The 13,831-nt window shown below is 48.3% G+C and overlaps 1 protein-coding gene across 2 annotated transcripts; it reads right to left on the reverse strand.

Moving 5' to 3' along the window:
• Window positions 1-840: 840 nt before the first annotated feature.
• On the reverse strand, window positions 841-13,313 carry PROKR1 (prokineticin receptor 1). 2 transcript variants are annotated; one of them, XM_017853764.1, is made up of 4 exons: window positions 13,053-13,094; window positions 12,438-12,498; window positions 10,594-11,238; window positions 841-1,537 (listed from the first exon to the last, which is right to left on the reverse strand). In XM_017853764.1, exons 3-4 carry the CDS (start codon window positions 11,076-11,078, stop codon window positions 841-843), a joined length of 1,182 nt encoding a protein of 393 aa, XP_017709253.1. In that variant the 5' UTR covers window positions 11,079-11,238; window positions 12,438-12,498; window positions 13,053-13,094. The 2 variants fall into 2 exon arrangements, with proteins under 2 accessions (XP_017709253.1, XP_017709254.1); XM_017853765.1 differs by lacking the exon at window positions 12,438-12,498 and having other exon boundaries at window positions 13,053-13,313.
• Window positions 13,314-13,831: the final 518 nt, after the last annotated feature.

Below are 13,831 nucleotides of genomic sequence, written 5' to 3' on the forward strand. Positions count from 1 at the left end.
CTCCTTCCTCACTGAAGGCAAAAAATCCATGGAGCCAGGGAACATGCCTACCCTGAATCCAGGCTTCCCCCTCTGGACTTACTCCAGGTACCCAGAACCCCGTAATTCCCTGTCCAAATGGCATCCAGGGTCTATGTGTCTTCTTCCGCGGGCCAGTCCTTCTGATGAAGAGCCTTACCACCTATGTGCAGACCTCTGGGCCTGAGGGTGGCCACAGAGCAGTGTGGGAGGAAGAGTTTGCACAGAACTTGACCATGAATACTGGGATGTCCATGCACATGCATGCAAGGCCCCTCGCCATGAGAGATGAGAGGAGAAGGGCTGCACAAGGAGCCTAGAGTCTCTTCCGTATTCTCGCTCCAGTCTTGCAAATGTTAGGCATGAACTCCAGCTGAAGAATATTCCCAGAGATGGGCCAGATCAGTGTGTGATGAGTAGGTGGATGGCCCAGAGATACCCTCACACTGAGAACACATGTACTGCAATCCTAGATACCTACTCCAGTTCTTTTGTGGAAACTCCCTTATTTCTATCTGCACCACAACATTTTCCTCTGTTTAATTCTAATTTCATTTTGCCAGCTAAACGTCATCAACATAAATAGGTCTTACTAGTACCTACTGGTGTGCAAATTAGACATTCAACAAATGCCACTATTGATAGTGTCTGGTCACATGCATTTTAGAAACTCTGAGCTCCTTGAAAACATGGTTCACAGAGTGGTCCATTTACTCTGCCCTCTGCCGCACACAAAAAGTTCCAGGTTGATGTGCATCCAAGCACACTAGTCAGTGTCCGCAGGACCCTGCCTTGTGCTTAAACTTGGCAAAGTCCAGGGGGTTATTTTAGTCTGATGCAGTCTACCTCTTCAGTGGCAGGCATCCCGATTGTCTTGAGGTCCAGGTCTGCACTGGACTTACCGCCATTGTAAGAAGCCTTCCAGTGGAGCAGCATGATCTTTTTGAAGTACTTGACGGTGTTGTTCTTGACTGTCACGAAGCACAGGGTGTTGATCATGCTGTTGCTCATGGCGATGCACTCGACGATGTAGAAGGCAGTGAGGTAGTGCTTCTCCTTCACGAATACGGTGGGGAAGAAGTCGCGCACGATGGTGAAGCCATAGAAGGGCGCCCAGCACAGCACGTAGGCGGTGAGGATGCACATAAGCACCAGGACCGTCTTCCTGCGGCAGCGCAGCCTCTTGCGTATCTGCTCGGTCTGGAATCCAGGGACCGCCTTGAACCAGAGCTCCCGGGATATCCTGGCATAGCACAGGGTCATGGTGACCACGGGGCCCACAAACTCGATGCCAAAGATAAAGAGGAAGTAAGACTTGTAGTACAGCTGCTGGTCAACAGGCCAGATCTGGCCGCAGAAGATCTTTTCCTGGCTCCTGACAATGACGAGGACCGTCTCGGTGGTGAAGTAGGCGGAAGGGATGGCGATCAGGATGGACACCGTCCACACCAAGGCAATCAGGCCAGTGGCTGTTTGGCACTTCATCCGTGGTCTCAGTGGGTGGACAATAGCCAGATACCTAGGGCAAGAACACAAGTGGAGGGAGCCACTGTGAGAAAGAAGTGCTGGATAATTTTTTTTTTTTTGAAACAGAGTTTTGCTCTGTCACCCAGGCTGGAGTGCAGTGAGTGCAGTGGCATGATCATAGCTCACTGCAGACTCGAACTCCTAGGCCCAAGCAATCCTCCCACCTCAGCCTCCCAAGTAGCTGGGACTAGAGGTGCAATGCACCACCCGCGTTAACTCTTTTTCATTATTTTTTATAGAGGCAGAGTCTCCGTATGCTGCCCAGGCTAGTCTCAAACCCCTGGGCTCAAGCGAATCTGCTATTTCATTTTGCAACATTCTAAGGAGCAACCAAATGGTATGTGTGGAGGAAACTCCCAGTGGTACATGGGCTTCTGCAAAAGGCCAACTTGAAGCAAACCCCAGGGTCATCTCTAATTAGCTGTGCAACCTCAGCCAAGTTTTGTTGATGCACTCTGACCCTTAGTTTCCTTATCTGCAAAAGTTTTGTTGGCTGTTAAATATTAAATGTGATAATGTATGCACTGTGCCTGGCACAGTTTTAAACCTAATATGTACTCAAAATGATAACAATTAGTATTAAATATAATAATTCCTCCCATCGGTTTCTAGCCTGGCACTGTTCCCAGCTCCTTCCTGTTCTTGGGCTGTTCATTCTAATTACCTCTCAGTTTAGAGCTAAAAGGGCAAGATAATTCAAAGAGTTGGGAGAATCTGCCCTTTCCAATGGAAACAGTGGGCAAAGGTTTTTCTTCATTCCACATTCTAAAAATTGTTGCTTTGCATGCAAAGGAGGAGGAAAAGCTTGTGGCCATGTGTCTCATTTTCAGGTGGAAAAATGGAAGGCAGTGAGAGATGAATGACTTTCTCAAGGTCACAGACCACAGGACCCTTCCTTGATAGAAAACATTTAACCCTACCTCACAGGGTTGATGTGAAAATCAATTGAGAATATACATGAATGTATTTCTTTTTCAACCGCAAAGCATCAGAGAGTAAAAGACACTGCTTTTGTCCTTTCAAAAAAAAAGAAAACCCACATTGCTGTTACCACAGTGGTCCAGAAACAGAGAGAGCACTTTCTAGGGGGGATGTGAGTCATTGTGCGGCATGAGAGCTGATAGCCTCTTTCCCAGAGAGAATGCACACAGCTTATGCAGAGAGCTCCGGTTTCCTGGAAGACATCCAGTGGCTGGCAGGGGGTGGAAGTTGGTGAAAGAGAGAGATGGGGAGTGAAGTGGGAGGGGACTGATTGGTCAACACTAGAAACAAACACGGTCTCACGTGTCCAGAACTTATCCCAGGTAGAGCCCAGAGCAAATGTGACCAGGGCCTGAAGGAAAGCCAAACCAGCTCCGTTTCCTTTGAAACCAATCCTTATGAAGTCATCTTTCTTGGAATTTTGATTTGAAGAGAGGTTCATTCTTACTTATTTTTTTTCTTGATTGTATTTCTGCTCTTTCTGTCCCTCCCTCACAGCCTGGGCACTCAAGCCTATTGAGCATCCTTTAGAGAGTTGGCAGGAGTAAGCCTCCAGCTCTCTTCTAGCCCCCAGAGGTTAGATGAAGTAGGATGGGTTGCGCCCACTCTGGACACCCGCTGACTGCCATCCCTGGCACTCTAGCCAATCTCCCAAGCGCCAGAAGTAAAAAGGGAAATGTCTGCAGGATGTTGGCAATGCCATTGTCAATGCACGACCGTGAGCCCTTCATTAAGACCGCAGTGCTCCTGATGTAACCAGAGCCCCAAACTAGCCCTGACTTACAATGAAAACGGAGAGTCTAGACCTTCTGCTCTCATTGGCTCCATTGCTCTCCATCTACCCCACCACATTCTGCTGATTACTCTGACAAAGAAATTTCCTATTTCATATTTATTCCCTATAAGAATTTTCACCACATAATTCCATTCCTTTTCCCGATAGTAGCTACCTAAGCCTTTAAGATGCTTCAAACAGAGTGTGTTTTCAATAAACATATGGGAGAGAACACCGACCTAAGACTCAGAAGACCACAAATCTAATCCCAGGTTTGCCAGAAAGCTGCTCTATGAATCTGAGTCATTTTTCTTATCTCTATAGGTTCACTTTCCTCATGTATAAAATAGGAATATTACCTAGATACTATGAGGCTCCAATGAGACACTGCACATAGCAACAGTAAGCTATTAATATACAAGGAATTACTAACATTTTAAAATGTATTTTTTCCCAGAGCTATTCTGTATACACAGCAATTTTCCTTTACCTGTTATTGGCAAATACTCGATTTGCAAGTCCTCTCCTACTTTCTATTTTATAGGATAAACTCTATACATCAAAACTAATCTTCAGGGTAATCTGTGACTATCAGATAGTTATTTCATTCTGAGTCTCTCTGACATCACCCCAACTCCATCCCCAGGATTAGTGCCATGAGCTGTGCGGGAGGCATTCCTGATATATTTACAAATAGGCAAATTGCGGAAAACTCTTTCAAGGATTTCCATCAGCATTGTCAATGCTAGGACCAGAACTCCAGAACTCTAGCATTAGTAATGCTATGTTTGCTTATGTTTATAAAGAAGTTTACAATTTACAGAGCATTTTCAAATCCACTTTTTCACTAGATAATTCCAACCCTATTAAATAAGTAAGACAGTGACGATGTCCACTTTATAGATGAGAAAACTGAGGCTTGGGGAAGTTAACCTGCCAAAAAGCCACACAACTAGATATCAACAGAACAATGACTCAGACCCACATCTTGCTGCAAATCCAGTGGCCTCTCTGAATGCTTTTTACCTCCTCCTTTTTTCAGCCAAGAGCAAATGATGCCCCCTCCTCTTGCCTTTCTGGCATCCCAGCAGCCCTTCTCCTCTTTCCTCTCCATCACAGTTGGTTTCTAACTATTGGTGTTCCAAAAAGGGGTCTGACATGCGGCAGCCGCTTTTCTTTGCTTATGAGTATGTCCTTGGCTTGCCCTGTGTGTCTGCCACTACAGTGGCTTCGGTCCAGATTCATGCAGAGCTAACAGTTCCCAGAGAACAAGGAATAAAGGCTGCTAGACAAAGAGATGGTCCAGGCAATACGTGTGATAACAATGGGCTGGAAAAGAAGTATTTGGGCTCTGTCTCTCTTCCCAGGACCAAGTCCCGGATCAAATCATGGTAACAGTGGTCCCAGCAGCTACTAGGCTAGTCATGGAATGGGCAGAGATAACACAACCCAATCCTCAGGCCAGTGGCCCTGACTAATGAGCTCACCAGGAGGCTTCTGTGCTTCCTAAGGTTGGGTGAGATCACTCAGGCCTTAGCTTCATCAAGACAGAAGAAGAGAGCTTCTTCACAGGTATATAGACTGGCCAGTTTCCTCAGGATTCTGGGTAAAAGAGAAGTTCCCTGGAGCCCCCACATGCTGTGGGATCTTAGTGTCTACACATTAAAAGGAAACCCAGACCTGTGGCTCGGGCAGAGGTCTCTCATGATGCATTTTTTTTTTTTTCTTTTTTTTTGAGACTGAGTCTCGCTCTGTCGCCCAGGCTGGAGTGCAGTGGCCGGATCTCAGCTCACTGCAAGCTCCGCCTCCCAGGTTCACGCCATTCTCCTGCCTCAGCCTCCCGAGTAGCTGGGACTACAGGCGCCCGCCACCTCGCCCGGCTAGTTTTTTGTGTTTTTTTTTTAGTAGAGACGGGTTTTCACCATGTTAGCCAGGATGGTCTTGATCTCCTGACCTTGTGATCCGCCCATCTCGGCCTCCCAAAGTGCTGGGATTACAGGCTTGAGCCACCACGCCCGGCCGCATTTTTTTTTAAGACAGGGTATTACTCTGTCACCCAAGCTGGCTGGAGTGCAGTGGCACAACAGCTCACTGCAGCCTCTATCTCCTGGACCCAGTGGTTCCTCCCACCCCAGCCTCCTGAGTAGCTGGGACTACAGGCACATGCCACTATGCCTGGTAAATTCACAGACAGTAAAAGGTTATAAAAGAAGTAAGACAGAATCACAGCTCTTGAGGGGCTGACCATCTGGAGTTGCAGGTAGGACGGGACCAGGGAGAACTAGCACTTACAAACCCTGTTAAATTCACATTAGTCACTGTTAATCCTATTAAATCCACATTAGTTTTTTTTTTGTACAGACAGGATCTCTCTGTGTTGCCCAGGCTGATCTCGAACCCTGAGCTCAAGGGATCTACCTGCCTAGGGTTCCCAAAGTGCTAGGATTACAGGCATGAGCCACCGCAGCTTGCCTCATGATCTTTCTTAGTTTCCTGCTTCCCTCAGGTCTGACTCCCTCTGCCTAGCTGTTGAGACCTTCTGGAATAGATCCTATTCTTTCTGATCTCTACTGTCCTTCTGTTTCTTACCCACGCCCAACATCCCTCTCTAAGCTACCTCAGACTCACCTCAGGCATTCCCACCTCTAGGCTTTTCCGAACACTGTTTTACTCACTTTCTTGGGAAAACTTGTCTCTCCTTTGTTGATCTTCATTTGTTGAAGGACACTTAGAAGTCCACCTCCTGCATGAAGCCTCCTCTGACTACTCTGGTACAAAATGATCTTATCCTTCTCTAAATTTTACTTCAAATTTATCCTTTACTTGTTCTTTAACTGTTTTGTAAGTGCTAGTTCTCCCTGGTCCCATCCTACCTGCAACTCCAGATGGTCAGCCCCTCAAGAGCTGTGATTGTGTCTTACTTCTTTTATAACCTTTTGCTGTCTGTGAATTCTGGGCACCCAATAGGGTTTTCGTGCAATTTCACCCTCATCGAGTGCCTGGCACTGGGTGAACAGACATGTAAAAAGCTGGCTGGACACAGTGGCTCACACCTGTAACCCCAACACTTTGGGAGGTAGGGGCACAAGAATCACTTGAGACTAGTTCAAGACTAGCCTAGGCAACATAGCAAGATCCCATCTCTAAAAAAATTTTTTTTTAAATATAAAAAGCCATGGTGACAGTTCTTACAAAGATTGCAACCTTTTTGGGGGAAACAGGACATAAATGTGTTTAACCATGAGACCAGGAAGCAGTCTGGGGCTAGATAATAAAAGTTTGGAAGAACAGGTGAAAGGGTTTGAGCCATACTTTGTAGACAATGGAGTTATTAGAGGTCTTTTAAGCAAGATAGAGGAGACATGTACAAGACAGAAGATTAATTTGGCTGCAGCCTTGCTTACTTCCCTCGGGCCACATGGGGCCTTCTCTCTGTTCCTCTGTTCATAGAACCCGTCTGGTTTGTTCCTGCCTCTGGACCTTTGCACTTACAATCCCCCTTGTCTGGAATGCTTGCTCCCTGTCTTCCCAAGGCAGGCTCTTTCCCCCTGCATCATTCATAAGCCAGTTCAAAGGCCACTCCCCGGAGACCCTTCTCTTGACTACTCACCTAGAATAGACCCCACCTAGAGTCACTCTCAACATTTTACGTGTGTGCTTGTTTTTTGTTCAGAGTATTTCTTGCTTCTGAAATTACCTTCCTCTTTTGTTTGCCTGACTGGATCTCTCTCCATCCCTTGGGTATAAGCTCCAGGAAAGCAAGGAGTTTTTTTTGTCTTATTCACTGTCATATCTCCAGTGCTTGCAATAGCATCTGTCACATCATAGTTACTCTATAAAAATGCATTGTTTAAATGAATGAATGAATGAAAGCTTAGGATGGATTGTCAGGGGAGTAGGGTTGACAGATGGGGAGATCCAAGAAACAATGAAGGCAGGAAGACCAAGAGGAGACTAGGATACCAGCCCTAATGAACAAATGGGTATTGCCGAGACCTGGAAGTTGAATGAATGCTGGTGAAGAAGGGAGAGTAGCTGGGGCAAAGGAGACTTTCTTCTAGGTTAGATGCCTGGGAGAACAATGGAACCAATAATATAAATAAATGCAAGCAAGTAGATGATAAATAGTTTTGTTCTAGCATTTTGTAGAAATCTTGGATTTTTTAAAACCACATAATAAAACAATAATTTCAATGAAAACAAAGGGGTTAGTGTATCAGAAATGTTCATTAGTTTATCTGCTTTTTTGCTGTAGACATTCCTATAAGGGTTAATTTAAGAATTAAGAATTATCACATCCACTGTTTATTTATTGCTTACTGTTTTAAATATTGTTCTAAGCAATTAAATATATCATTTCATTTAATCCTCAAAGCAACCCAATACAATAGGCTTTCTTTTTATCCTCATTTTATAAACGATAAAACGGAGGCAGAGAGAGAGAGGCCAAATAACTAACAGAAGACCCAACACACAATACAGCCAGAATTTAAACCCAGGCAGAATAACTGCTAACATGGCTACAGAAGTTCCATTTAACAAAATAAAGGCATTTTACAACTAAGTGTATTTGTTATAAACCAAGATAAAAATTAATTGCTCCCAACCGATCAAATCCTGAACAACACATGAGACCAGAGAAAAATTAATGATTCCTAGACCACAATTAGATGGTAACAACACATACAAATAAAAATAATTGAAGAAAAGATCACAAACATCAATAAACGAATGGGCATTGGAGCAGCCATTCATCCGCCAAGACCACTGGGCAGCCCCGTGAAGGTCCATGGTGCTTTCCTCGAGGTCTGGGTACAAGCTTCCAATCATAACCCCACTCAACCATAGCAGCCCCCACGGTGCAAAGCATTTTTTCTAATTCATCTTTCTTATTGTATCTAATTTCCGTTGTGTAAACACACTGCAAGAGAAAAGCTTGCAGTATTTCAGACAAGCTCTGTTTGGTATGAAAGGAGGTTATGAGCTTGAAGAATTTCAGTAGATGGAGACTGACTGGTTGACATAGATATCACTCTTACATGTTCCAAATAACCCAATGCCCCTTAGTGTATCCTGGCTTCCTTTCCCCCTTGAAGCTATTTTCTCCTACCACTGTTACTCCATACAAGTGGTAAAATGGATCTCATCCAGGGAGTAGGGTCCCACTCCACAGGAGGCACCCTACCCCACTTTTAGTAGCTGAGCACATGTAGTTTCTTGCTAGTATGAAACATCAGGAAATGACTCTGTATGCTTTGTCCTGTTCATGGGCTAAGAGAGAAGGTGGCGGCTTCTATTTTCAGAAAAGTTCAGAGACAAAGTCCCTGGAGCTCTTCCTTGGCAGCTCTGAAGGGAACCTAGGAGGCAGATACTCTCCTTGACTGCTCTCCTCCTGCTCCTTCTGTGGGTTCACCTGGGGTCCTTGCCCAGGTAAATGAAAAACTGCGGGACTCTGTGATTCAGTGGAGGGAATTTGGCCAAGGAGAAGTAGCGTTCTGCAAGGATCTACGGGGACAGACCAAGGGCTATGTAAGCTGCTAACTCCCAGATGTCCTTCCCTGGAGAAGGGAGGCAGAGGTTTCACCCCTCGGCGGTTTTACAGACAGAGGCTCCTTGGCAACCCCCTTTTCTCAGGTTATCCTTTTCGGTCATCTCACCCCTGCTCGCCCTGCCTGTGGTCTCAGAAAACAAGCTCTCTTAGCTGTGCTCCTCCTTGGAACACCGTCCTGACTGTGAGGGCCAGGTCAAACCCCCTCAGATCCCTGAGGCCAGAGGACAGGGAGAGCATGTATGCCTCAGACTCTCTGGGTTAAGGGACAGAGACAGGCTGTTCAGATCCAAGTACACAGAGGCCTGATTTGATCCTCAGGGTAATTGTTTCTAGACTGTAACCAGGTGCTTTGTAATGACAGTCCAACTGTGGGCAGAGGAGCTAGCAAAGATTGTCCCCCGAGGAACAAAGACCAGCCTGGCCCATTAGCACAAGTTTACACTAAAGGAAGAGACTAAGTTGAAGGAAGACATGCAAGGGCTGCTCTTCCTGATTTTATTTGTGATCACCAGAAACAGTTCTTCTGCACTATCTGTGCAAATGGACTAAAAGGTACAAAGTGATTAATGCAACAACAAAAAGTAAATAAGCATATGTTCTCTTTTTCTTTTCAAAACAAATCCTTCAATCTTTTTTATTTATTTATTTATTTTTTAGAGACAAGGTCTCCCTCTGTCACCCAGGCTGGAGTGCAGTGGCATGAACATAGCTCACTGCAGCTTGGAACTCCTGGGCTCAAGTGATCCTCCTGCCTCAGCCTCCCAACTAGCTAGGACTATAGGCACTCACCACCACACCCAGCTAATTTTTTTTTATTTTTTCAAAAGATGAGGTCTGGATATATTACCCATGCTGGTCTTGAACTTCTGGCCTCAAATGCTCCTCCTGCCTCGGCCTCCCAAAGTGCTGGGATTATAGGCTTGAACTATTAACCACAGCCAGCCACAAATTCTTGAATCTTATTTAAAAACAGGTGATGCACCGGGCGCGGTGGCTCAAGCCTGTAATCCCAGCACTTGGGGGCAGAGAACGTACAAAGCGGATCACTAGTTGGCTGTTCAGGAGATCGAGACCATCCTGGCTGCTTATTACATGGATAGAAACCCCGGCTCTACTAAAAAATACAAAAACTAGCCGGCGGAGGTGGGGGCCTGTAGTCCTCAGTTACTCGGGAGCTGAGCATGAGGAATGCATTAAAACCTGGGGGCAGAGCTATTCAGTGAGCTGAGATCCAGCTCACTCTGCACTCCAGCCTTGAGGCGACAGACCTGAGACTCTGTATCTCAGAAAAAATAATTAAAAATAAAAAAAAAAAAAACAGTGAATGGCTAATATGTTAGTAGAGGAAGTCTTGATGAGATAGAAACCTCCTTCAAGATTTCCAAGTTGACTCAACAGGTAACTGCCTGGAGCTTAAAGTGTTCCTCAATATCTCCTCTTACCTGTCTACTCTAGACCTTGAAAGGTATAACATCTAGGAAAACATCCATAGCAGGGGAGATCAAAAGCTTCCCATCACCCAACTCTAGAGGGCTCTGCTGCCTTCTGTCTGAACAAAGCTGGAAAAGGAGAACTCTTCTCACTATCAGTCAATGGGCAAGCTTTTGAGTCCCCCATGCATCCACATCTAGGGTGAATAGAGACACCTCTCATCAATCTGCAACTGCAGTACAGGAGGGGTCAATTCCAATGCTCCTTCCTCCCTGACCGACTTTGTTGCCCCCACTGCTGCTGCACTCACCTGTCAATGGCAATGGCCAGCAGGGCATTGGTGGAGACATAGAGAGAGACAGTGCGCAGGTAGTTGACAGAGGTGCACAGGACGTGGCCGTGCTCCCAGGAGAGCTGGCGCACCACATAGTAGTCCATCTCAAAGGGGCAGCAGACAATGGCCACCAGGAAATCCGAGATGGCCAGGTTGGCGATGAGCAGGTTGGTGAGATTGCGCAGCTTCTTGTAGCGGACCAGGGCAGCGATAAAGATGAAGTTGCCAATGCCGCAGACCAGCATGATGCCCACCAGGGCCATCCCAATGACAATCTTGGCAGCAAAGAACGTCCGGGAATTGGTCACATCCTCATCTTCATCCAAAGGCATATCATAGTCACCATAGCTGAAGTTGAATGGGAGGGAAGCGGCAAGGTCTCCATGAGGGTTGAGCGCAGAAAGGAAGCTGGTGGAGGTGTTGGTGGCATTGTCATCCATGAACACCATGGTGGTCTCCATCTGGCCAGGTGGTGCTGTGAGCAACACTGCTCAGAATTCCCCGGGGCAATGTCTGCAAGGCTGATATCACCCCTCTCTGCTATCAGCCAGCTCTCCATTAATGAGTCAGAATGTCTCTGCCAGCATCTTTGGGGTATGGTGTCTGAGCTCCATTCTAAACCTTTGAAAGACATACAAACAGTTGGCTACATGTTAGAGTAAAGCTTGCCAAATTTAAAACCACCCTGTAACCTAAGCAGACTTATTAGCTACCTGCCCAGAGTGAACATAGGGTGATGGAGTAGAAATAAAGGAACCAATGGGAGAAAACAAATGAAAACCACATGCTCAATTAGGGAAGGGTGGATTGCTATAGAGACAATCAAGCACTGGCTCAGTTTATTTCTATTCCACTGAAGACTCAGAAATGTTGCACCTTTTCTCAAGGACAAAAGTTGGGAGTGTGGGGAGGCTGAAGAGTAAGAAATTACTTTAAATGCTCTTTAAGAGGGAGGGCTTTCAGACAAGCCTGTCTGCTCTCCTTGCTCTTCTGGCAAAACATGACTCTAAAATCATGAGCCATAGAACAGCCACCTTCCTCTCTCTTTGCTGGACTTCGTGTTCCCACATCAGAACCTGCTGTGACCCTAGAAACTGGAAACAGCATTTATGAAGGTCTGTCCCCAGGCAGAAGCTGTAGGGTAAAGTCACAACCTGTGACTAACCAAGTGATGAGAATGGGGACTCTAGAGCAAAATTTTTCCTTGGTTGGTTGAGTGTCCAGAGGTTAATAGCTTAAACACTCAGAGGTTCAACATCTGCCAGGCAGGAGATCAATAATGTCTGCACAGCCTGGAGGAGAGTGTTACACCCTAGAACTGCAAGGAGTTACTACTGAGCTCTCAGGCCTCCTCCGTCAGTTGCAAGGAAGGGGAGCGAAATCCTGATACAGGGACTCCACCGCACCACACAATGGGGCAGGGGTGAGGGGTCTGGGGGAGTGTCAGCTGCCCTGGTGGGGACAGGGAGGCAGCCAGAGTCCCCCTATCCCCTGCCCTCTCCCTGCAGTCCCTCCCAAACCCTGAAGACATCAGACCAGCAAGTGGGACATAGAAGGAGGGCTGAGGTCTGGAGAGCACCCTAAGACAAATGTCAGTAGAACAGAGGGAAGAATGCAAGCCTGAGTTTCCTGGGAAAGGGAGATGAGGAAAATGCCCAGGACCCGACCTCCCCACCCCCAGGAAAGCCTGCTCTCCATATTCCTCCAAGGCAAAACATCTGGAGCCTGTCTTCTTGGGGCCAGGGTTAAAGTCCCTCTGTGCCCCAGTGAGGCTCAGCCCCACTGCTGCCTCTCCTTGCCTCTCTTTCCCAACTCCTTACCCTGATTTTTTCCTTCCTCTGAGCTCTCAATTCTGTTTGGCTCAGCCCTTGCCCTCTGCACCTGTCAGGGAGGAGAAGTAGAACTCAGCCGAAAAGAAGGAGGTGGGCAGGCTTGGAGCCCAGGCGGGACAGGCCCCACTCCTTGCAGGCCCCCTGGGTCACAGGGGCATGCCACTCCTGGGGGGGTACCCCTACAAGCATGCTACCTGAAGGCTCAAAGTAGTGTTTATAAAAGCAAAGAATATAGAAACTTCGAGGGTGGAGAGGAGGGCGTCACGAGATTAAGGATGAATGTCCAGCCGTCTTTTCTCCTTTATTCTCACCGTTCAGAGGGGAACCCCAGTCCTACCCCCATCTGGTGACTTCTCAATCGCTGGGAGCCTCTCTCACAAACCCCTGCTGACAAGTCCCCCGCCTGCTCCCAACTTTCTCCCTGGAGCCTGGGCGGCTTCCCCTAAGGACAGAGGAGGGGAAGCCTGGCTCTCCCGAAGAAACGCACAGGAGTGAATCCCTTGCAAAGCCCCCTCTTCACTCAGAAGCCCCCGCACCCCATGGCCGCAGCCGGTGGAGCGCAGGGTCCCTGGAGCATCCTCCCCCGGAGGGCGGGCTCTGTACCTGCGGCATCGCGGAGCCCAGCGGGCAAGGTCGGGGTTTCTTATTCCGGGGCCGTAATAGGAGACGCTTCTTCCAGAAGCCTGCAGGCGGAGGGCAGGTCCCCGCTCCCTTCCTCCTCTGCTCGGGGCTCTTTCCTGGCTCTGGCTGGGGAGTTACGCTCGCACCGCCGCTGCAGATCCCCTGGCCCGGCCCGCCCCGGACTCCCTGTCCCCGCCTCCGGTGGCCGTGGGGCGCCGAGGTGCGAGCTCCAGGAGAGGCGTGTCGGGGGTCGCCCGGGCCAGCAGGGCTGCGGAGGCCAGGATCGCCCTGGACGGGAGTGTCCGGAGCGCCCAGGCTGCAGCTTGCTACTAGGACGTGCGGGAGGGAGCCGAGCCAGGCGAGCGGCGCGTTGCCCGGCTCAGGCTTCGAAACGGCCGCCCGGGGCAGGAACGGGGCCTCTGGGGCTCCGGGCAGGGCTCTGCGTCAACCCCGAGCCGGGGGCACCCATGCGGGGCGGCTGTGCCCGCCTCGGGGCACCGGGCTCCTCGGCGGCTCACCTTGGCAGCCCAGCGCCGTCTGAGTGGGCAGATACGGCCCCACTCAGCCGCGAGCTTGCAAAGGACCGAGGAGCCTCCCCCGCTGTCCACACACCTCCTCAGGGGACACGCAAGAGCCGGCCCCAACCTGGTGCCCTGGGCCAGCCTGACTGGACACCAAGGTAATCTTCGTTGCCAGCTGCCCTACCTCTGCGTAAAAGAGGCTCAGAGAAGTGCTTTCTAGAGAGCAAACAAGGGGGCGGG

This window comes from Rhinopithecus bieti, unplaced genomic scaffold (genome assembly GCF_001698545.2).
Source record: "Rhinopithecus bieti isolate Rb0 unplaced genomic scaffold, ASM169854v2 scaffold_36315, whole genome shotgun sequence".
Lineage (NCBI taxonomy): Eukaryota > Metazoa > Chordata > Mammalia > Primates > Cercopithecidae > Rhinopithecus > Rhinopithecus bieti.